A 21,646-nucleotide genomic window follows, 5' to 3' on the forward strand; every position below is an offset into this window, starting at 1 on the left:
GAAGTCATGATCTTTTGTATTATGGTAAAGGGAGCTTGGGAAATTAAGTGCTTTTAATTCCATTTAATGTTTTTTTCAGTCTTGAATCCAGACAATAGTTTTGAAATACTAGTTGACCAATCTGTGGTGAATAGTGGAAATCTGCTCAATGACATGACTCCTCCTGTAAATCCTTCACGTGAAATTGAGGACCCAGAAGACCGGAAGCCCGAGGATTGGGATGAAAGACCAAAAATCCCAGATCCAGAAGCTGTCAAGCCAGATGACTGGTGAGTCTTGGGGACCTGTCTTCAAGTGTAAGGAAGCATTCCACATATTCCATGTGGCTGGAACAGCCAAATGTTGGTTGAGTGAGCTCTGATAATTTCAGTAATCCATGATGCAGTCCAATCTGTAGGGAAACTGTTAGAGTAGCTGGAAAGGGGTGAGAGTCAAGGAGTTGGTGAATATGGGAACGGTTGTTTCTGATTGAAGAATGTCATATGCAGAAGTAGAGGAGCAGCAATAAGCTTGACATGCAAGGGAGAAATTACATGGCCTTTTATGTAGGGTGCACATTGAAGAGTGAGGAGAAATGAAGATAGCTGGGGCTGGATTCTTGTATATGGCTATCTTTGAGCTTCCAACTTCATACAGTGACTCCAGAAATGTCAGAAAGTGAAGAAATTCTTACCCTTTGTAAAAGTATCCTCCTATGCCTAGCAATTAAATTCTAGATGATCTTTTTCCTCCTTGAAAGGTAAGATAGATGTAACTGAACTTTTATACTGCACTAGTATAAATGCCAAGTTTATTTGTATATTTGGTGCATATGAGATTTGGACTTAGCCTTGTTCAGTATTATATACCTTAACTAGCTTTATCACCTAAGAAGACCCCTGTACCCATTAAGCAGTCACTCCCTGTTTCCTCCCCACAACTCCCAGCAACCACTAACCTGCTTTCTGCCTCTCTGCAGTTGTCTACTTTGTATATTTCATATAAATGGAATCATACAGTATGTGGCTTTCTCTGTCCAGTTGCTTTCATTTAGCACAGTGTTTTCCAGGTTTATCTGTGTGGAAGCATGTATCAGTACTGCATTCCTTTTTATGATTGAATAAATTCTACTGGTTTGATAATGCCACATTTTATTTATCCCTGTCTGGGTGGACATTTAGGTTTTTTGCTCCTTTTTGTCTGTGATTATGAATGATGCTGCTATGAATGTTCATGTACTGGTTTTTATATAAATATGCTTTTTCTTTTCTTGCTTTTTTTTTTTTTTTTGAGATGGAGTCTGGCTCTGTTGCCCAGGCTGGAGTGCAGTGGTGTGATCATGGCTCACTGCAACCTTTGTCTCCCAAGTTCAAGTGATTCTCCCGCCTCAGCCTCCCAAATGGCTGGGATCACAAGTGCGTGCCACCACACCCAGCTAATTTTTGTATTTTTAGTAGAGACGGGGTTTTACCATGTTGGCCAGGCTGGTCTCGAACTCCAGACCTCAGGGGATCCTCCCGCCTCAGCCTCCCAAAATGCTGGGTTACAGGCGTGAGCCACCACGCCTGATCTCTTTTCTTTAGACATGGTCTCTGTGTTGCCCAGGTGGGAGTGCAGTGGTACGGTCATGGCTCACTGCAACCTCCACCTCATCGGGTCAAGCGATCATCTCCCGCCTTAGCTTCTCAAGTAGCTGGGACTGCCGGTATGCACACCTGGCTAATTTTTGTGGGTTTTTTGTTTGTTGAGACAGAGTCTCGTTTTGTCGCCCAGGCTGTAGTGCAGTGGCATGATCTCGGCTCACTGCAACCTCTGCCTCCCAGGTTCAAACGATTCTCATGCCTCAGCCTCCCAAGTACTGGGACTAAAAGCGTGCACCACTGTGCTCATGCCTCAGCCTCCAAGTAACTGGGACGACAAGCGTGCACCACTACAAAAAATACTTGTATTTTTGGCCGGGCGCGGTGGCTCACGCCTGTAATCCCAGCACTTTGGGAGGCCGAGGTGGGCGGATCACAAGGTCAGGAGATCGAGACCACGGTGAAACCCCGTCTCTACTAAAAATACAAAAAAAAAAGCCGGGCGCCGTGGCGGGCGCCTGTAGTCCCAGCTACTCGGGAGGCTGAGGCAGGAGAATGGCGGGAACCCGGGAGGCGGAGCTTGCAGTGCGCCGAGATAGCGCCACTGCACTCCAGCCTGGTGGACAAAGCGAGACTCCGTCTCAAAAAAAAACAAAAAAAAAAACATATTTTTAGTAAAGATGGGATTTCACCATGTTGGCCAGACTGGTCTCAAAATTCTGATTTCAAGTGATCTACCAGCCTCGGCCTCCCAGAGGGCTGGGATTACAGGCATGTGCCACCGTGCCTGGCTGTGTATGTTTTCTCTTTTTTGTTTTGAGGCGGAGTTTCGCTCTTGTTGGCCAGGCTGGAGTGCAATGGTGCGACCTCGGCTCACCGCAACCTCTGCCTCCCGGTTTCAAGTGATTCTCCTGCCTCAGCCTCCTGAGTAGCTGGGATTACAGGCATGTGCCACCACACCTGGCTAGTTTTGTATTTTTGGTAAAGATGGGGTTTCTCCATGTTGGTCAGGCTGGTATCAAACTCCGGACCTCAGGTGATCTGCCCACCTTGGCCTCCCAATGTGCTGGGATTACAGGCATGAGCCACTGCACCTGACCTAATTTTTGTGTTTTTTAGTAGAGACAGGGTTTCATCATATTGGTCAGGCTGGTCTCGAACTCCTGTCCTCAGGTGATCCGCCCGCCTTGAACTCCCAAAGTGCAGAGATTACGGATGTGAGCACCACGCCTGGCCTTGTGTATTTTTTTACTAGAGACTGTGTTTCAGCTTGTTGCCCAGGTTGGTGTGGCCTCAAGTGATCCTCCTGCCTTGGCCTCCCAAAGTGCTGAGATTACAGGCATGAACCACTCTGCCTAGTATAGATATATATTTTCATTTCTCTTGGGTATATGTACCTACAAGTGGAATTGCTGGGTCATGTGGTAACTATTTAATTTTTTGAGAAACTGCCAAACTTTTTTCCAAGTCAGCAGTACCATCTTACTTTCCCACCAGCAGTGTATGAGGGTTTCAGTTTCTCTACATTCTCTCCAACACTTGTTTTTATGAGTCTTTTTTATTATAGCCATCTTGGTACTAAGTGGTATCGTGGTTTTGATTTGCATTTCCCTGATGGCTAATGATGTTAAGCATCTTTTCGTATGCTTATTATATGTTTGTATTGTATATTTATACATTTGTATGTCTTCTTTGGAGAAATGTCTATTAAAATCATTTGCCCATTTTTAAATTGGGTTGTCTTTATATTATTGAGTTGTAAAGAGTTATTGAGTTACTAGACCCTTAGCAGACATATGATTTACAAGAATTTTCTAAGAAGAATTATTTAAAATTTTGCGATGAAAACCAAAATATTTTTAGAATACTCTGTTCTGATCCACAAAGTGGTACTGTACTGTGACCAGCATTGGCATAATTGGCTTTTTCTTTTGTGTTTAAGGGATGAAGATGCCCCTGCTAAGATTCCAGATGAAGAGGCCACAAAACCTGAAGGCTGGTTAGATGATGAGCCCGAGTATGTACCTGATCCAGACGCAGAGAAACCTGAGGACTGGTAAGAACTTCAGTTAACTTTTTTAATTACATAGGTTGTTTTGTTTGTTTTTTTGAGATGGAGTCTCACTCTATCTCCCAGGCTGGAGTTCAGTGGCAGTTTCAGCTCATTGCAACTTTCACCTCCTGGGTTCAAGCTATTCTCCTGTATCAGCCTTGCGAGTAGCTGGGATTACAGGTGTGTGTCACCACACCTGGCAAATTTTTGTATTTTTTGTATTTTTAGTAGAGACGGGCTTTAACCATGTTGGCCAGGCTGATCTTAAAAAGTCCTGACCTCAAGTGATCTGCCTGCCTTGGCCTCCCAAAGTGCTGGGATTACAGGCGTGAGCCACCACACCCAGCATAAGTTACCTGTTTTTATTGAAGTCAAATAATACTTAAATATAGCCAAGTTCCCCAATTTCAGGGTAGAATTTGACAATTTTAATTATATTTTCTTCTTTTTTAAAAAATATATTTGTCCTCAAAAACTGTTATTACTGGAAAAACAGAAACAGGAGAAGCTGGTCTGATACTGTGAAAACATTTCAGCAGGATCTTGGCAGCCCTGGGCCAGCCAGCTGTTTATAGTCCTGCATCACAGAACCTGTTTATAATTTGTTGTTTGTACCTCCATAGGGATGAAGACATGGATGGAGAATGGGAGGCTCCTCAGATTGCCAACCCTAAATGCGAGTCAGCCCCTGGATGTGGTGTCTGGCAGCGACCTATGATTGACAACCCCAATTATAAAGGCAAATGGAAGCCTCCTATGATTGACAATCCCAGTTACCAGGTTTGTGCCTCTTGATGGTTGAGTTGCTTTCATTGATCTGTTTGTATTCAGATAGAAGTTTTATCTAGAATCAGGCTGCCAGGTTGGTCATTATGGTGGTTCATTATATTCAAGCTATTGAATTAAAAGCAGAAGGTAGACATCCTAAGTTGAAAGAGAACTTATTGGGTGAGGTGTTGCAAAGATAAACCTAGAAACTGGAGTGAATAACTTTTTTTTTTTTTTTTTTTTTTTTTTTTTTTTTTTTTGTCATTCCTGAGTTTATTTGGGGCACACCCAGGCGAAGGCCCTGCACCTAAAAGAAGGTGTTGGGCCTCTTGGTGGTGAAGCGTGGCTTGTGCTGACGGCGCAGGACCCGGTGGGGCAGCGGGAACTTGATCTTGGAGTCGTGGAACTGCTTGACAGCCGGCCAACGGCACTTGCTGGCTGCGATCTCCTCCACCTTCATGATTTGAATGGAGTGGGCCCGGGCGCGGTGACGGGCGCCCATGTCTCGGTAGCACTGGGTGACAGCGCCCGCAGTGGTCAGGTCCCGGTATTCCCGGTACATGTTGTGGGTGCCGCTCCGGGAGTCATAGCGCAGCCAGATTCCGAAGTTCTTCACCCGCAGTGGGGACTTCTCAAACACCTGCCCACAGTAGACAATCTCCCCTGAAGACTTCTTCATCTTCTTTAACTGAGATACGAAGTACCAGAAGCGGGACTTTGCGACGACGTGATTAGGCGCAAAGATTCGCATGCGGTAGAGGGGCGGCGTGTGGCATCTGGGGGTGGGCAGGCAGCGACCCACCACCTTGTACTCTCGTAGTGTGCCAGAAGCCTTCATGGCGTCCTCTCCGCTCTCGCCGCCACCAGCAAAAGCTGGAGTGAATAACTTTTTCTCTTTTTTTTGAGACGGAGTTTCGTTCTTCTACCCAGGCTGGAGGGCAGTGGCGTGATCTTGGCTCACTGTAATCTCTGCTTTCCAGTTTCAAGCAATTCTCTTGCCTCAGACTCCCTAGTAGCTGAGATTCCAGGTGCCTGCCACCACGCCTGGCTAATTTTTGTATTTTTAGGAGAGACGGGGTTTCACCATGTTGGCCAGGCTGGTCTCAAACTCCTGACCTCGCAATCCGCCCACCTCAGCCTCCTAAAATGCTGGGATTACAGACATGAGCCACGGCACCCGGTCAACTTCCTTTTCTGTGAGACTGAGTCTCACTCTAGTGCCCAGGCTAGAGTGCAGTGGTGCAATCTCAGCACACTGCCACCTCCACCTTGGGTTCAAGCGATTCTCCTGCCTCGGCCTCCCGAGTAGCTGGGAACACAGGCGTGCACCACCTCACCTGGCTCATTTTTTGTATTTTCAGTCGAGACAGGGTTTCGCCATGTTGGCCAGGCTGGTCTCGAACTCCCGACCTCAGGTGATCCACCTGCCTCGGCCCTTCAAAGTCCTGGGATTACAGGCGGGAGCCACTGTGCCTAGCCAAGAATAACTTTCATAATTCCTTTGTAACTATATTTAAAAACAGAAGGAAAAGAAAAATGGAAAACTGTTGATTTGGGTACCCTGCTCTTGGGTGCCAGGGTTGCTTCAGCCATAGGATCCACAGCTGAGTCTGGACAGTCTGTGACATGGTGGGTAGAGGACTGTGGGTATGAGTCGGCATCTTGACTACAAATCAGCTCACTGCTTGGCCTCAATGCTTGCAACTATAAAAAGATTGAGGCCCAAAGGGGAGATGGTAAGGATACAAGTAGTAAGGTTGTGAAGCTTTTGGCCTCATGCAGAAATGTACATCCTCAGACTTTTGTTCTTTTTATCTTTCTTTTTTTTTTTTTTTTTTTTTTTTTTTTTTTTTTTTTTTTTTTTGAGACGGAGTCTCGCTCTGCCGCCCAGGCTGGAGTGCAGTGGCCGGGTCTCAGCTCACTGCAAGCTCCGCCTCCTGGGTTTACGCCATTCTCCTGCCTCAGCCTCCCAAGCAGCTGGGACTACAGGCGCCCGCCATGTCGCCCGGCTAGTTTTTTTTTGTATTTTTTAGTAGAGACGGGGTTTCACCATGTTAGCCAGGATGGTCTCGATCTCCTGACCTCGTGATCCGCCCGTCTCGGCCTCCCAAAGTGCTGGGATTACAGGCTTGAGCCACCGCGCCCGGCCTGTTCTTTTTATCTTTCTAGTTAAGTAAAATTACTTATAATCTCTACAAAGAGTGGCAATTAAAATTATTTATAATCATTAATTTCTACTTTGTCTATATACATATACTAACATATGTATATAGATATAGAGAAACAGGAGAAGCTGCTCTGATACTGTGAAAACATTGCAGCAAGATCTTTGCATAGTCTATGTATATATACATATACTAATATATGTTTTTCTGTTTGTAAATTTTTTTTCCTCATAGTCTTTAAAGATGTTATGTGAATGTATTTTTAATTGTGTAGTCAAGCAATAAGATAAAATAAAAATTTTACTTTAAAAAAGTTGCCCTTTAGACCGGGTGTAGTGGCTCAACGCCTGTAATCCCAGCACTTGAGAGTCTGAGGGGGGGGTGGATCACATGAGGTCAGGAGTTCGAGACCAGCCTGGCCAACATAGTGAAACACCATCTCTACTAAAAGCACAAACATTGGCTGGGTATGGTGGCACACGCCTGTAGTCCCAGCTGCTCAGTCACGAGGCTGAGGCACAAGGATCACTTGAACATAGGAGGCAGAGGTTGCAGTGAAAAAGAAGTTGCCCTTTAGTTCTCCTGTTGGTGGCCATTTAGGTGGATTGTCACTTTTGCTTTCAGAGTCACTGCTGCTGTAATAATCCTTGTACATATCTGGGTGTATGTTGTAAGTATTTCTCTAGGTAGTTATCTAGAAGTGAATAGCTGGTTGATGATCATGTATGTTTTATTTTAAATCACCACTGAAGAAGTATGTACTGACTTACGCTCCCATTCTCATTAGCAGCTGGTAAGAGTGGAGGCTGTTGAATGTGCCAGGAACTTGAGGGGTTGGTTTGGACCAAGGTCATGGGTGATAGTAGAAATTGGAAGTAGTTGGAGTCCTGCAATCTTAGAGGCAGAGTGTGTAAAATAATCTGTAGCATTTATTATTTATTTTCCTGTTGCTTATTTCAAGTTTCATGAAGTTGGCATTTCTCTCAATTGTTCATGCAAAATTTCTCTTACAGTAGATTCACCACAAACTTTTGTTGATCATTATCTGAAATCATTTTCTAAAACATTTTTTTCTAGGGAATCTGGAAACCCAGGAAAATACCAAATCCAGATTTCTTTGAAGACCTGGAGCCTTTCAGAATGACTCCCTTTAGTGCTGTTGGTTTGGAGCTGTGGTCCATGACCTCTGACATTTTTTTTGACAACTTTATCATTTGTGCTGATCGAAGAGTAGTCGATGATTGGGCCAATGATGGATGGGGCCTGAAGAAAGCTGCTGATGGGGCTGCTGAGGTTCGTGTTTGCTGCTGGTGCATTTGTATGTTATTGTAAGGAGCTGTTATTTTGTGAAAGTCTGTGTTAAGGTTTATCTTTTTCTTCATTTGGCAATATTGGCATAAAAAGTACAACCATATATATGCCTCTAGAAGACACAACATTGGCTTTGGGGCATGGTTTCATTAGTCTAATGTAGTGGCTTTAGAGTCTACCTGTGTTATGTTCAGGGGTTTTTTTTATTATCTGGGTATATATTTCAAAATTTGTCATTTAGGCTATATTTTAATGCACTCTTATATGTTGAATCTCGGTTTACACTACATACAGAATTGTCAAACAACTGGTCATGTGGCCACCCTAAGAATTGGAGAGCCAGGGATACTGAGATAAGAAATTCACCGGACCCTGAGGTTGGGGAGCCTTTTGCAGGTGATGTAGAAGCCAGCTTCTGCACCTATGAGAGTGAAATCACCTTGATTATAGGGAGAGCAAGAGGATGGAGGCTTTCTCTAATTTCTTTTTTACATTTAATGAACATTTTCTCTGAAAAAGAAGCTCCTGTGTAGTGCCGTGCCATAACTAAACTGTGGAAGAACAACGCGGTCTATGTTTGGTGTCAAAAGCCGGAACTTTCAGCCAGTCCTGTCTTGTTTTCCAGCCAGGCGTTGTGGGGCAGATGATCGAGGCAGCTGAAGAGCGCCCGTGGCTGTGGGTGGTCTATATTCTAACTGTAGCCCTGCCCGTGTTCCTGGTTATCCTCTTCTGCTGTTCTGGAAAGGTAGGAAGTTTGTTTTTAGAATCACTTTTAGAGACATCACTCTGGTGATTATTAAAAATAACTAAGAAATGTTGCCTGAGGTTTTCTTTGTAGTGGCTCAGTAATGACTGAGCCATGTTTGGTGATGACTTCAGAAACCTTACTTACTGTTCCTCAGTGGCCATTTATTGTGCCCAGATGGGAACAGGATTTATAGCCCCTTAGTTGCTTTTATTATTTATCCCAATCTATTACTCTCCATAATGTTCGGCAGCGGCTTTCTAAAAAAAAAAAACAATAAACTTCGATATAAAACTAGTCACTTGGGCAATAATCAGCTTTTCCTGCTGGCATACCTATTTCTATTCTTTGAAATTCAGTCTTTGATTCCTCATTATCCATTCTGCCTTCACCTTCCCCACTCTGAAAACAGTATGTTGGGGTACCACAGCCTTATTGTTAGTTTTTCTTGTCTAGCCTTTTTTGCATGTGCTATCATAAAAAAAGGAAGTCTTATTTTGGCCCTCTACTTCTACTAAATGAGGATTATGCTTCATCTGGCATTCATAGCACTTTGTAACTGGATCCCAAGTTCCTTTTCCAGCCTTATCCTCTGACACTATTCTTTGTATCTGTGCCTCAGTCACCTTTTTTTGACCCGTATTTTCCTGTCTGGCCCTTTTGTTTTTATTCTACCTTGAAACACATAAGCGCATGTACGCACACGCATGTGCACACACACTCTTCAGGGTAGGAATTACATCTTATTCGTTTCTATATATTTATCCCTGTATACAGCCTGGAACAGAACTTTGCCTGTAGGCATTCAGGAATTATATAACATAATACCTGAACATGTAAACAAAATTGTACTTTGGGGAACATTTCAGAAACAGACCAGTGCTATGGAGTATAAGAAAACTGATGCACCTCAGCCGGATGTGAAGGAAGAGGAAGAAGAGAAGGAAGAGGAAAAGGACAAGGGAGATGAGGAGGAGGAGGGAGAAGAGAAACTTGGTAAGAAATAGAGTCCAGAAAATCTGCTTTAAGCCAAGACCCTACGATGTCGTTAAACCTTTACAGTCAAGTTAAAGATTGTTTTTAGCCAGGCATGGTGGCTCAAGCCTATAATCCTAGCACTTTGGGAGGTTGCAGCAGGAAAATCGCTTGAGCCCAGGAGTTTGAGGCTGTAGTCAGCCAGGATAGTGCCACTGCACTCCAGCTGAGCAACAGAGTGAGGTCTTGTCTCTTTCTCTTTTTTATTTTTATTTTGTATGTATGTATGTATTTATTTATTTATTTTGAGATGGAGTCTCGCTCTGTCGCCCAGGCTGGAGTGCAGTGGTGCGATCTCGGCTCACTGCACGCTCTGCCTCCCGGGTTGACACCATTCTCCTGCCTCAGCCTCCCGAGTAGCTGGGACTACAGGCGCCCGCCACTATGCCTGGCTAATTTTTTTGTATTTTTAGTAAAGACAGGGTTTCACCGCATTATCCAGGATGGCCTTGATCTCCTGACCTCATGGTCTGCCCACCTCGGCCTCCCAAAGTGCCAGGATTACAGACGTGAGCCACTGCGCCCGGCCTCTTTTTTTTTAATTTTTTAATTTAATTTTATTTTTTTTTTGAGACGGAGTCTCGCTCTGTCGCCCAGGCTAGAGTGCAGTAGCCGGATCTCAGCTCATTGCAAGCTCCGCCTCCCGGGTGTACGCCATTCTCCTGCGCCCGCCACCTCGCCTGGCTAGTTTTTTGTATTTTTTAGTAGAGACAGGGTTTCACTGTATTAGCCAGGATGGTCTCGATCTCCTGACCTCGTGGTCCGCCCGTCTCGGCCTCCCAAAGTGCTGGGATTACAGGCTTGAGCCACCGCGCCCGGCCTCTTTTTTATTTTTTAAGACAAGGTCCCACTCTGTCATTCAGGTTGGAGTGCAATTGCACAATCACAGTTCACCACAGCCTCGAACTTATAGGCTCAAGTGATCCTCCTACCTCAGCCTCCCCCATCCCCAAGTAGCTGGGACCACATGCCCAGCTGATTTATTATTTACTTATTTATTTATTTGATGTGGTCTGGCCCTGTTGCCTAGGCTGGAGTGCAGTGGTGGATCTTGGTTCACTGCAGCCTTTGCCTCCTGGATTCAAGTGATTCTCCCACCTGGGCCTCACAAAGTGTTGGGATTACAGGCGTGAGCCACCACACCCAGCGAGATCCTGTCTCTTAAAAACAAAAGTTGTTGGCCAGGCACAGTGGCTCACGCCTGTAATTCCAGCACTTTGGGAGGCCGAGGCGGGTGGATCACAAGGTCAGGAGATCGAAACCAACCTGGTTAATACGGTGAAACCCCGTCTCTTCTAAAAATACAAAAATTTAGCCGGGTGAGGTGACAGGCGCCTGTAGTCCCAGCTCCTCGGCAGGCTGAGGCAGGAGAACCGCTTGAACCTGGAGGCAGAGGTTGCAGTGAGCTGAGATCGCGCCACTGCACTGCAGCCTGGGTGACAGAGCGAGACTCCATCTCAAGAAAAAAAAAGTGTTGTAGATCTAGAGATTTGTTCTAATGCTAATGTATAATCACCAAAAATAGTCAGGTTTTGCTCAGTTGTTTAACTTCTGTCTTAGAAGAGAAACAGAAAAGTGATGCTGAAGAAGATGGTGGCACTGTCAGTCAAGAGGAGGAAGACAGAAAACCTAAAGCAGAGGTAAAGGAAAGGGGTCACACATTTTGTTTTTCCAAGTTTAAGGTACATGTATTTAAAGGGAATATTTCAATAGGGTAGTTTAGAGTGGCTTATGGCAGTAAAAGTTCTGTTAAAACCAATTTTGTTGAAGTGGAATTCTTTGTGATACCGGTCAGTGTTTTGTTTGATAATTTTAAGCTACGTCTGCCTCTCCAAAGTATCTTTTTAGCTGAAAATGATTTTCTGGAATAAGCAGAAGGTTGTAGGGGGATAATAAAATGCTTGCTAAGAAGGAAACTTCGGGTCATTAACAGTCTATTTGCCTCTCCTCACAGTGCCCTGAAAAGTATTTCTTATACAAATCACTGTGTTCTAAACTTTTTGTCCCCGTTATCCATAGATTGGTTCATTCATTCATTTACCTGATGTGTGTTGAGTGCCCATTTTGTTGTAGGCATTGTCAGTGAATAAGACAGACAAAGATACCGTGCCTTTAGGGAGCTTAAATTCTACTTGGGGGAAACAGGCAATGAGCAGTAAACATTGTAAGGAAGTAAACAATACAGCATATTAGGAAGTGAGAAACTATGAAAAATTAAAACAGGAAATAGTATTAAAAGTGCTAGAGGTAGGGCGGGTCACCATGTTAAAAACCTTACTCGAAAGATGACACTGGACCAAAGACTTGAAAGAGATAGAGAACTTTTCCATGGGGATGTAAGTGGGAAGAGCATTCCAGGCAGAGAGAACAGCCAGTATTGAGGGCCTAAAGTGGTCTACAAAGCCAGTATGGTGAGTGGACAGAGTGGATAAAAGAAGGGTGGAGAAGGCTCCGGGTTAGACAGGCTGTTGTGTGGACTTGGCTTTCCCTCCTAGTGAAGCAGGCAACCATCACAGGCTACTGGACACAGTTGTCACAGGATGATGACTGTCTGCTGTGTTTCCTGTATACCAGTGAGAATCAGGGAGACCAGTTAGGAGGTTCCTGTAATCATCTAGGAAAGATATGGTGGCCCCACAAAGGGTGACAGGAGAGGAACAGAGGGTATGAGAACTAGTTAGGGTTCTGGATCTTGGTTTTGTGGCAGATTGGATAGAGTATGAGAGAAAGGGAACAGTCATTGTCTGTACCATTGCCTACTAAAGTCCTTCTCCCAGCACCTCTGTGTCTCAGTCTGGTCTCTCCTGGAAAGCTCTCCTCAGGTTTTACTTCCAGCTACAACTCTGCCTTCCTGTTAATAAAGGTCATTGCTATCTGTATCTGTTGTATATTTTCAATGGATATGTTCTGTCTTAACTAGAATGCAGTTCTTAAAAGTAGAGACCATGTTTCCCCCTAACTGCCTCACATGTTAAAAAGTTGCTGGCGCATTTTTTAAAAAAGGAGTATTTTCATAGGGTAGTTTACAATCTTAGCAACTTGTGATAGAGTACAAAGAGCAGCAGCCTTGGAGTCAGTCTACTTGGATAGCCTTCCATCTTCATGAATCCTTGGTTTCTTACCCTCAGACTGGGGCGAGTGTGCCATAGCCCAGTAGATTGTTTGGGATTAAGCAAGATTAAGAAATCACTTAAGCAAGATTAAGAAACCACAGTGTCTGATCCTTTTTTAAGAATATGTTTATGGGTTAGATTGAGAAAAGTGGATGCTGATAGAAAACAATAAAGACTAAACTGAAGTAGGAATAATTCCACCACCTCTGAGACAACCATTCTTCTTGGTGCATTTTCTTCTAATCATTTTTCTCATTTTTTCCTCAAATAAGTTACCCTCAGCCTGGCTGATCTTGAAAATATGGTGAACCTGGCCGGGCGCGGTGGCTCAAGCCTGTAATCCCAGCACTTTGGGAGGCCGAGACGGGCGGATCATGAGGTCAGGAGATCGAGACCATCCTGGCTAACACAGTGAAACCCCGTCTCTACTAAAAATACAAAAAAAAAAACTAGCCGGGCAAGGTGGCGGGTGCCTGTAGTCCCAGCTACTCCGGAGGCTGAGGCAGGAGAATGGCGTAAACCCGGGAGGCGGAGCTTGCAGTGAGCTGAGATCCGGCCACTGCACTCCAGCCTGGGCGACAAAGCGAGACTCCATCTCAAAACAAAAAAAAAAGAAAAAAAGAAAATATGGTGAACTTTTATTATGTTTTAAATGTGCTAATTATAGTGAATTTCTTTTCTTTTCAATCAATAGGAGGATGAAATTTTGAATAGATCACCAAGAAACAGAAAGCCACGAAGAGAGTGAAACAATCTTAAGAGCTTGATCTGTGATTTCCTCTCCCTACCCCCTGCAAGAGTGGTCCTAGGAGAGGACCCGGCACACCTTAGATTGAAATTCAGAAAACTTCAAGACATCACCATCAGCAGGCTCCAGTTGAACACTAGTCTGTGTAACTTTAAACATCTAGCAGTAAATACTTGCAGTTGTGATATAAAGGTCCCTGTTTCTGTAGAAAAGAAAACATTTAACATAATGGTTGTGAAATGTAACATGAGGCAAACTAACTTCCTTTTTTTTTTTTTTAACATCTTTGTTTTTTAAAATAGAATGATAGAACTTTGCCAGTCTTTAAGATCTTGGTTTAATTTAATGTATTAATCTGTTTGTGCAAACATAATACCATCATTTAAAAATGTTAGGGAGATGAGTTGCAGTTTTTATAATAGATTTTTTTTAAAGTTTGGTATTGTAAAACATTCACATCTCTGTCCCTCAAAATTGATAATCACGTTTAAAGTGCAGTCATTTGTGGTTATAATCTTGTTTTGTTTGCTTCCATTACTCAGTTCCTCCTAAGGAAATTGAGGAGAGGGACTGAATAGAAGCCCAAATTTATATAAAAGTTGCATTTAAGTTGTATTAAAAATAGATATATAAGAAAAAAAATCTTTCACTTGATGTTGGTTAGACCAGAAAGCGCGTGTGTTCTGTAGCTCAGTTCCCAGACAGCTTTGCAGGTAGTGGAGGAGGTGGCTTCATGTGGCACTTGGGCATTCATACTGCACTTGGGAGGGTCAGGCTGTGGCCTTCTGGAGCAGGTGGCTTGTTAAGGAATGCTAGCAGGGCATGGCACGTGAGCTCCGGAGTAGATGTCTTCATCACTTCTTCCACTGTGTTGACACTGTTTTCCTTACCTATTTCCTCAAATCCCCAGCTTTCTCCTCTGCTATGCATTTTCTTCACAGTGCAGTTTGCAGTCCGTTGCTGAAAATGATTATAAGCCCTGCATAATGTTAAGCTTTATTGTGATTACGTGTATGTTTCTTCTTTCTTTTAAGCAGACCCATACTTTTCCAGGGTCAAAGTACAGAATAGAATACAATCTTAGATTTTTATCCATTTCTTTTACTCTGTGTAAAGACTTTAGAAGTCTAATTCACAGGTGAGCCAATACAGAATTGACTGCAGCTGAACAGACTAGAAGTGTTTGTGGGAGGAGTGACATGAAGCATGAGTTATCTGATTTTTTTTTATAGCTGCTAAATATTTTAAGCCTTCATTTGCAATTCATGTAACAGTTGTGTCATAAATTACACAATAAAGCAGTCCTGTTCAAATTTTTTTTTAATGTGGCTTGTAGAATTTTTAAAGTGATCTTAGGTTTGTTTTTTCATGCGGAATGCAGATGGGTGCTATCAGAGCCTCTCCCACACCACTATAGTGTAATAATGTTGTTATTACTCTACACTGAAACGTATTCAGAGTTAGATGTTATTTTAGCTTTAGTTGTTCTTTAGAGGCTTTCAGATGTACCGATGATACTGTTCCTTGCACTGATTATATAAACACTCCACAGTGTTTATATTGGGAAGATATTGGGAAGGAAATATATTTGTAAAAGATGAAGGCTGTTTGTATTTTTTTTTCTTTTTAAACTGGTTCACTTAAATTCTTTAGAGGATGGGATGTATTTTTCTTGCTGAATGTTCAGTGCTTTTTCCTTTTCATCTGTTGCTCTGTGGTCACAGTGACCTTAGCTACATAGCAGACTTTCCCAGATGTATTGATTATAAATAAACAGTTGTTACTTAGCAAGACCTGAAAATATGTCTACAGGTTTCTCCTTGAAGCAAATGTGTGGGATCATTGCATTTCCAGAAATCTGCCTCCTTCACCCTCCGTTGACAGTATATGTCACGCCTCACTTTCTTCTAGCTGAGCTTTAAATCATTAGAGCTTAAATTGTCAGATCGTTCATTGCCTTTCCAGGGTTATTTAGTAAAGTTTGTTCAAAACAAAAATGCCTTTTCTTGGTTCTTTTTTCAGTTTTTTTTTGAAGGTCCAGCTTCCTGATTAAATGTCTGACATATTAACGAAAGACCAGCAGCAGCTTCCAGCTCTTAAAAAGACACTTATATTATGATTATACATGCTGGTTACCTGTTCCATTGTTGTCAAATGCCCACTTTCCATCAGATGTGTTCCTCCATTTTCTTGTCCACAAAGTACTCCTCACTTTTCAATTTGTCACGTTACTAAATGGTGTTACATTAAAGCCCTGTGTTAACTGTCTGCTTTTGACTGAATTTCTTCATAGTAACCTTCAATGTGTGTGTGTTACTATGTTCAAATGGGTTGATCTTCCTTTAATTGGCCACTATGTGAAAGTTCACTAATATGCAGAAACTATTATGGACAGTGAAATAATGACTTTGTCTCACCACATGAGTTTGATGCAGTCTCTTACGTTTAGCCCTTTCCTCTTCCTGCCCACATGATTGCAGTGCAGTAGTTTCTGTTGTATAATAGTGTGGACAGCAGCTCAGAAAAGGAGGGAATGCTACTGGTAATTTGTAGATAATATTCTTTAAGACTTAGGGGAACCATTGAACTTTGAAATTTTTATTAGAAAATTCTTTGTTCAGAATCAGACTCCATATTTTACGTATACTTAAATACTTCAGGGATATTGTTGAAAGCCCAGTTTTTTTATGTGCTATTAAATTTTTAGGTTACATACTGAAGAAAAGTATGTACACAGAATGTAGTGCTCCTAGTTACTATTTTTTCTATTAATGAAATAGTTCTGGTGTAAAAGTTCTATGTTTGAATGCTAAAAAAAAAAAAAGCTGGACTGCATTATGGCACTTTTGCCTTGGTGGCCCACCTTCTCCATTTAAAACATTAGTATTTGTATTTTTCTGCTGCGTTTGTATGAAGACATACTTGACTGTTCTCTTCATTTTAAAATAAAACCTCATGAGCTAAAAAGCTAGAGTAACAAATGTTTGAGCTACCGATGGTGTATCTCAGTGTGCAGCCTCCTGCCACCTGCTGCTGAACCTTTTAGCAATTAGAGTGCCAATATCTACAGTTCCTGATATCCTTTGGCATCACTACCTAGTTTTAGTACTAACACTGTTTTCATTGCTCCAGTCTCTCTACTCCCCTTTGCCTATTAGTTTTAATTATGGGGCATAACTTGTCTTGGTTTGGTTTTGTTGAGTAACTCAGTTTTACCTAAAGGACCGTATTTGGCCGGGCGCGGTGGCTCATACCTGTAATCGCAGGACTTTGGGAGGGCGAGGTGGGCGGATCACCTGAGGCTGGGAGTTGGAGACCAGCCTGACCAACATGGAGAAACCCCGTCTCTACTAAAAATACAAAATCAGCCGGGCGTGGTGGCTCATGCTTGTAATCCCAGCTACTCGGGAGGGTGAGGCAGGAGAATCGAGAATCGCTTGAACCGGAAGGCGGAGGTTGCAGTGAAACGTCATCCTTTGCATTTCCAGTTCCCTCTAACGGAGCTGGACTCCTGCATGCTTTTGCTCACATCTTCTGGACTTTTTTTTTAAGTAGTGAGTAATACTGCACTTTGGAAACTTGCTCGGGCTTTTATAAATAGGTGGAAACTGACTACCAGTGATTCGGGATGGTGCAAGAGGAAACGACCAGCTCACTAAACGATTCTGACCAATTATGGGGCTGGATACAAGGAATAAGGTCAAAGTAAAACGGCTGAAGTTAAAATAGCATGGTTACTTAGAGTTCATCAAAGTCGAAATTTGAAATATAAAAAGAAAGGTCTCTGTACCGCCAGGTGGGCGACGGGGACTGGCCAGCTGCGCCGCACCGGCCTGCCCGATTCCCAGTTCCTCGGGGGAGCCGGAAGGACCTGCCTTCAGCGGGCGACGTGCAGGAAACCAATAGCCGCCTCCTGTCAGTCATGTTTAGCTACGCCCCCAGGACTAAGGCCCGCCCAGGGGCTTCCCTCCGCCCTTCGCTTGAGAATTCCTTTTAAATACCGCTCTGGAGCCCGAGCGCGCCTCTTGCGAGCTCGTCCCCACGCCCTCGGGCGGCCGGTTCTTCCTTCTCTGATTGGCCGGAGCCCCTGCTCATCAGCCGTGACGCACTAGGTCTCTTACCGAGGCCCCGCCTTCTTCCGAGAGGCCCGAAAACAATTTTAAGATGGCGGCCGCGGAGGTAGCGCGGAAAACAATGGGGCCGGGGCGGTGGGAACAGGCCGAGGCTTGAGGTGGGCAGCAAGCGCCGGCTGGGGGTCGGGCCGAGCGGGGCAGGAGGAAAACCCGCCGCCGCGCGCGAGCCCGCTCCGCTACCCTCGGGGGCATGGCGCGGCCGTGAGGCGTACAGAGGTAGCCGCGGGGAGCGAAGCCCGCAGTGCCAGCCGGCCCCGAGAGGCCCGGCCCCGGGCCCGGCCCGTGCAGCCCGCGGCCCATGGTGCTGCCCACCTGCCCCATGGCGGAGTTCGCGCTGCCGCGGCACAGCGCGGTCATGGAGCGCCTTCGCCGGCGCATCGAGCTGTGCCGGCGCCACCACAGCACCTGCGAGGCCCGCTACGAGGCCGTGTCGCCCGAGCGCCTGGAGCTGGAGCGCCAGCACACCTTCGCCCTGCATCAGCGCTGCATCCAGGCTAAGGCCAAGCGCGCCGGCAAGCACAGGCAGCCGCCCGCCGCCCCGGCCCCGCCGCCCGCCGCCCCGGCCCCGCGCCTGGACGCCGCTGACGGCCCCGAGCACGGCCGCCCGGCCACGGTGAGTAGGGCGCGGGAAGGCACTTGTCGGGGCGGCAGTCCCCTCTCCCGAAAACGCTTCCTCTGACCAGGATCGGGCCGCTGGGAGACTTCCCCAGGCGTCCGCGACTCCTGGATCTGGCTGGAGGGAGAGTAACATGGCAGGGAGCTGAGAGGTTGTCATCTCGGGAAGTAGCACGGTGGCGTTACTTTGGGAAAACAGCACCGTGAGGGCCTTGCGGGAGGCCCGACCTGGGAAGGCTGGCGAACGCTAACCGGAGAGTTTTTCTTACAGACTTCATTCCGGGATGTTGAGATCTTTTTTCGAAATAGACTAGCATTCGAGTTGCCTGTGATGGAGGGAGTTCCTGCAGCGTAGGCCTGGCCTCATTTATTCTGCAAATGTTTATTGGGTCCTTGCCCTTTACAAGATCCTGTGCTATAAGCAGGGTCAGGGCTTTCATATGGAAATAAGTCGACCTTCGGTTGACCAACTCAAACTTCTCTGAATGGAAAATCAAGAAATTTTTGGAAAACTTAGTAAAATGTTCAGTGAGTTGCATATAAGTATTCCTTGTTTCGGTAGCCTGAACTTTGTGAACTTGAGATTCCTGCAGTATTATTGACAATTCTAGTTTTAATTGATCAGGCCTGTTTAAAATCTCTAATGATGTTAGATTGTTGGTCAATTATTACTCCCTTTGGGCTCTCAGTAAATGTTCCTGAAATTTGTTGGTTAGAGGTTTTTCTCCCTGAAACAGATTTACAAAAGAGACAAGATTTTTCAACGGTTTTCTTGGGGATTTTAGTTTAAAACAAATGTTAAAATCTAGTTTGTTCTGTGTATTTTTAAATTCATACCTTTATTATCTCTCACCTGGGCTATTGCAGTGCCCGTCCCTAGCTAACTAACCAGTCTTTAGGGATCTAGTTTCTTTATCCCTTCCTCTCGAAATGCTAGAAATCCTTCTATTGCTTGAAGGGATGAAGTTCAGAGTCTTTGGTTTGGCAATTGGGACCAGTCTGACCTAACCTATCTTTTAATGTCTCTCACAGGTTCTCTGCTCTGGTTGAATTATATTTCTCATTCTCTTCCACACTAGACTTGATTGCTGGGCTAGAAGGGGAAAAAACCACTCAGATTTCCTTGCTTATTATATCAACTAGTCAAGGCTTCTCATCTTCACTTTTGTCATCTGTAAACTAGGGGCATGTTAGGCTTATTATCTCCCAGCGTTCTTTCCCAGCCCTCCTCTCACTCTGTTGCCCAGGCTGGAGTGCAGAGGCACAGTCATATCTCACTGCAGCCTCAACCTCCCTGGCTCAAGACTCCTCAATCCTTCCACCTCAGCCTCCTGAGTAACTGGGACCACAGTTGCACACCACCACGCCTGGCTAAATAAAAAAAGTGTTTTTTCTGTTAGAGATGGGGGTCTCACCATATTGCCTAGGCTGGTCTTGAACTCCTGGGCTCAAGTGAGTTCTTCCAGCTTGGCCTCTCAAAGTGCTGAGATTATAGGCATGAGCCACCTCACCCTGCCACCCCCAGGGTTCTTTTAAAAATAAAAAGAAAGGAGTGTGGACTTGAAAATACAGTATTTCATAAATTTAAAGACTGCCTGTGGGACCCTCCTCCATGCCTTTCAGAATCCTGCCACCCTGCCAGTCCCAGCTTATCTCTTTCTTCTGCCTTAAAGCTAGTTCCTGATCACCCTAACTCACAACAGTAAGAATCTCCTTTGTCAAAACATTTAGGAAACATATTGTCTATGCTATTTATTTTATTTATTTATTTATTTTGAGACGGCGTCTTGCCCTATCGCCCAGGCTGGAGTGCAATGGCGCTATCTTGGCTCACTGCAACCTCCGCCTCCCGGGTTCCAGCAATTCTCCTGCCTCAGCCTCCCTACTAGCTAGGACTACAGGCGCTGGCCACCATGCCCAGCTAATATTTTTTTTTTTTTTTTTGAGACGGAGTCTTGCTCTGTCGCCCAGGCTGGAGTGCAGTGGCTGGATCTCAGCTCACTGCAAGCTCCGCCTCCCGGATTTACGCCATTCTCCTGCGTCAGCCTCCCAAGTAGCTGGGACTACAGGCGCCCGCCACCTCGCCCGGCTAGTTTTTTGTATTTTTTAGTAGAGACGGCGTTTCACCGTGTTAACCAGGATGGTGTCGATCTCCTGGCCTCGTGATCCGCCCGTCTCGGCCTCCCAAAGTGCTGGGATTACAGGCTTGAGCCACTGCGCCCGGCCCAGCTAATAATTTTTATATTTTTAGTAGAGATGGGGTTTCACCATGTTGGCCAGGCTGGTCTCAAACCCCTGACCTCAGATAATCCACCCGCCTCAGCCTCCCACAGTGCTGGGATTACAGACGTGAGCCACCGTGCCTGACCTATTTATGTTTTTTGAGATGGAGTCTCGCCCTGTCGCCCAGGCTGGAGTGCAGTGGTGATCTCTGCTCACTGCAGCCTCTGCCTCAGCGATTCTCCTGCCTCAGCTTCCTGAGTAGCTGGGATTACAGGCGCACACCACCACACTCGGCTAATTTTTGTATTTTTAGTAGAGATGGGGTTTCTCCATGTTGGCCAGGCTGGTCTCGAACCCCTGACCTTGTGATCCACCGCCTTGGCCTCCGAAAGTGCTGGGATTACAGGTGTGAGCCACTGTGCCCGGTCTGTGCTATTTATTTTTAGCACATGATCACTTACTACTTTAGGTCACATCTTTCCTACTAGACTGTCAGCTCTTGGAGGCAGGGAAGGCTTGGGCTCACAGTTGGGTAGTACACATCTTAGGTGTATCTTAAGTGCCTGTTTGTTGAGTTATTAATATAAACTTGGTAGTGCTTTACTCAGTAATCTCCTCCTATACACTGACCTCAAGCAAGATGATGTAACTTCATGAGCCTCCTTTCATGGCTCAAGAGTAACAACTCTTGTAAGGCTTTTTTTTTTTTTTTTTTTTTTTTTTATAAAGGAGTCTTGCTTTGTCACTAGGCTGGAGTGCAGTGGGGCCATCTCAGCTCACTGCAACCTCCACCACGTAGATCCAAGTGGCTGGGATTACAGACATGAGCCACCATGCTCAGCCTGTGTTAGGAAGGACTTGTAAGAGTAGTTTGTGGTCATTGCAGTTGAAGGAAATAATGAAAGCTCATAAAAATCATAGTTTTATACACAAATAGTTGCCTTGAACCCTCCTTGAAAAGTATATTAGTAGGGGCTGGGCGCAGTGGTTCACTCCTGTAAATCCCAGCACTTTGGGAGGCAGAGGCGGGCGGATCACCTGAGGTCAGGAGTTCAAGACCAGCCTGGCCAACGTGGTGAAACCCCGTCTCTACTAAAAATACAAAAATTAGCTGGGCATGTGATGTGCGCCTGTGGTCCCAGCTACACGGGAGGCTGAGGGAGGAGAATCACTTGAAC

The 21,646-nt window shown here is 45.0% G+C and overlaps 3 protein-coding genes across 8 annotated transcripts in view; 2 read left to right on the forward strand and 1 right to left on the reverse strand.

The window, feature by feature from the left end:
• The window catches only part of CANX (calnexin), a 36,818-nt gene extending 21,053 nt beyond the window's left edge, over positions 1-15,765 (forward strand). For 5 of the 6 annotated variants that reach the window (XM_033178520.1, XM_033178515.1, XM_033178517.1 and 2 more), the window contains 8 exons: positions 80-269; positions 3,502-3,615; positions 4,236-4,392; positions 7,623-7,838; positions 8,482-8,601; positions 9,471-9,597; positions 11,197-11,276; positions 13,444-15,765. In XM_033178520.1, the coding sequence (XP_033034411.1) occupies positions 80-269; positions 3,502-3,615; positions 4,236-4,392; positions 7,623-7,838; positions 8,482-8,601; positions 9,471-9,597; positions 11,197-11,276; positions 13,444-13,497 (1,058 nt within the window). In that variant the 3' untranslated portion in view covers positions 13,498-15,765. The remainder of the gene's footprint in view (positions 1-79; positions 270-3,501; positions 3,616-4,235; positions 4,393-7,622; positions 7,839-8,481; positions 8,602-9,470; positions 9,598-11,196; positions 11,277-13,443) is intronic. The other variant, XM_033178516.1, reaches the window with a different exon arrangement.
• On the reverse strand, positions 4,640-5,248 carry LOC117064355 (60S ribosomal protein L18a-like). Its single transcript, XM_033178538.1, has one exon. It carries the CDS (start codon positions 5,216-5,218, stop codon positions 4,688-4,690), a length of 531 nt encoding a protein of 176 aa, XP_033034429.1. The 5' UTR covers positions 5,219-5,248; the 3' UTR covers positions 4,640-4,687.
• A 1,837-nt stretch (positions 15,766-17,602) lies between the features above and the next one.
• The window catches only part of MAML1 (mastermind like transcriptional coactivator 1), a 50,361-nt gene continuing 46,317 nt past the window's right edge, over positions 17,603-21,646 (forward strand). The window contains exon 1 of the mRNA XM_033178514.1: positions 17,603-18,243. Coding sequence (XP_033034405.1) covers positions 17,929-18,243 — 315 coding nt within the window. The 5' untranslated portion in view covers positions 17,603-17,928. The remainder of the gene's footprint in view (positions 18,244-21,646) is intronic.

The sequence above is a fragment of the Trachypithecus francoisi genome, unplaced genomic scaffold (genome assembly GCF_009764315.1).
Source record: "Trachypithecus francoisi isolate TF-2019V2 unplaced genomic scaffold, Tfra_2.0 Lachesis_group2, whole genome shotgun sequence".
In the NCBI taxonomy this organism is placed as follows: domain Eukaryota; kingdom Metazoa; phylum Chordata; class Mammalia; order Primates; family Cercopithecidae; genus Trachypithecus; species Trachypithecus francoisi.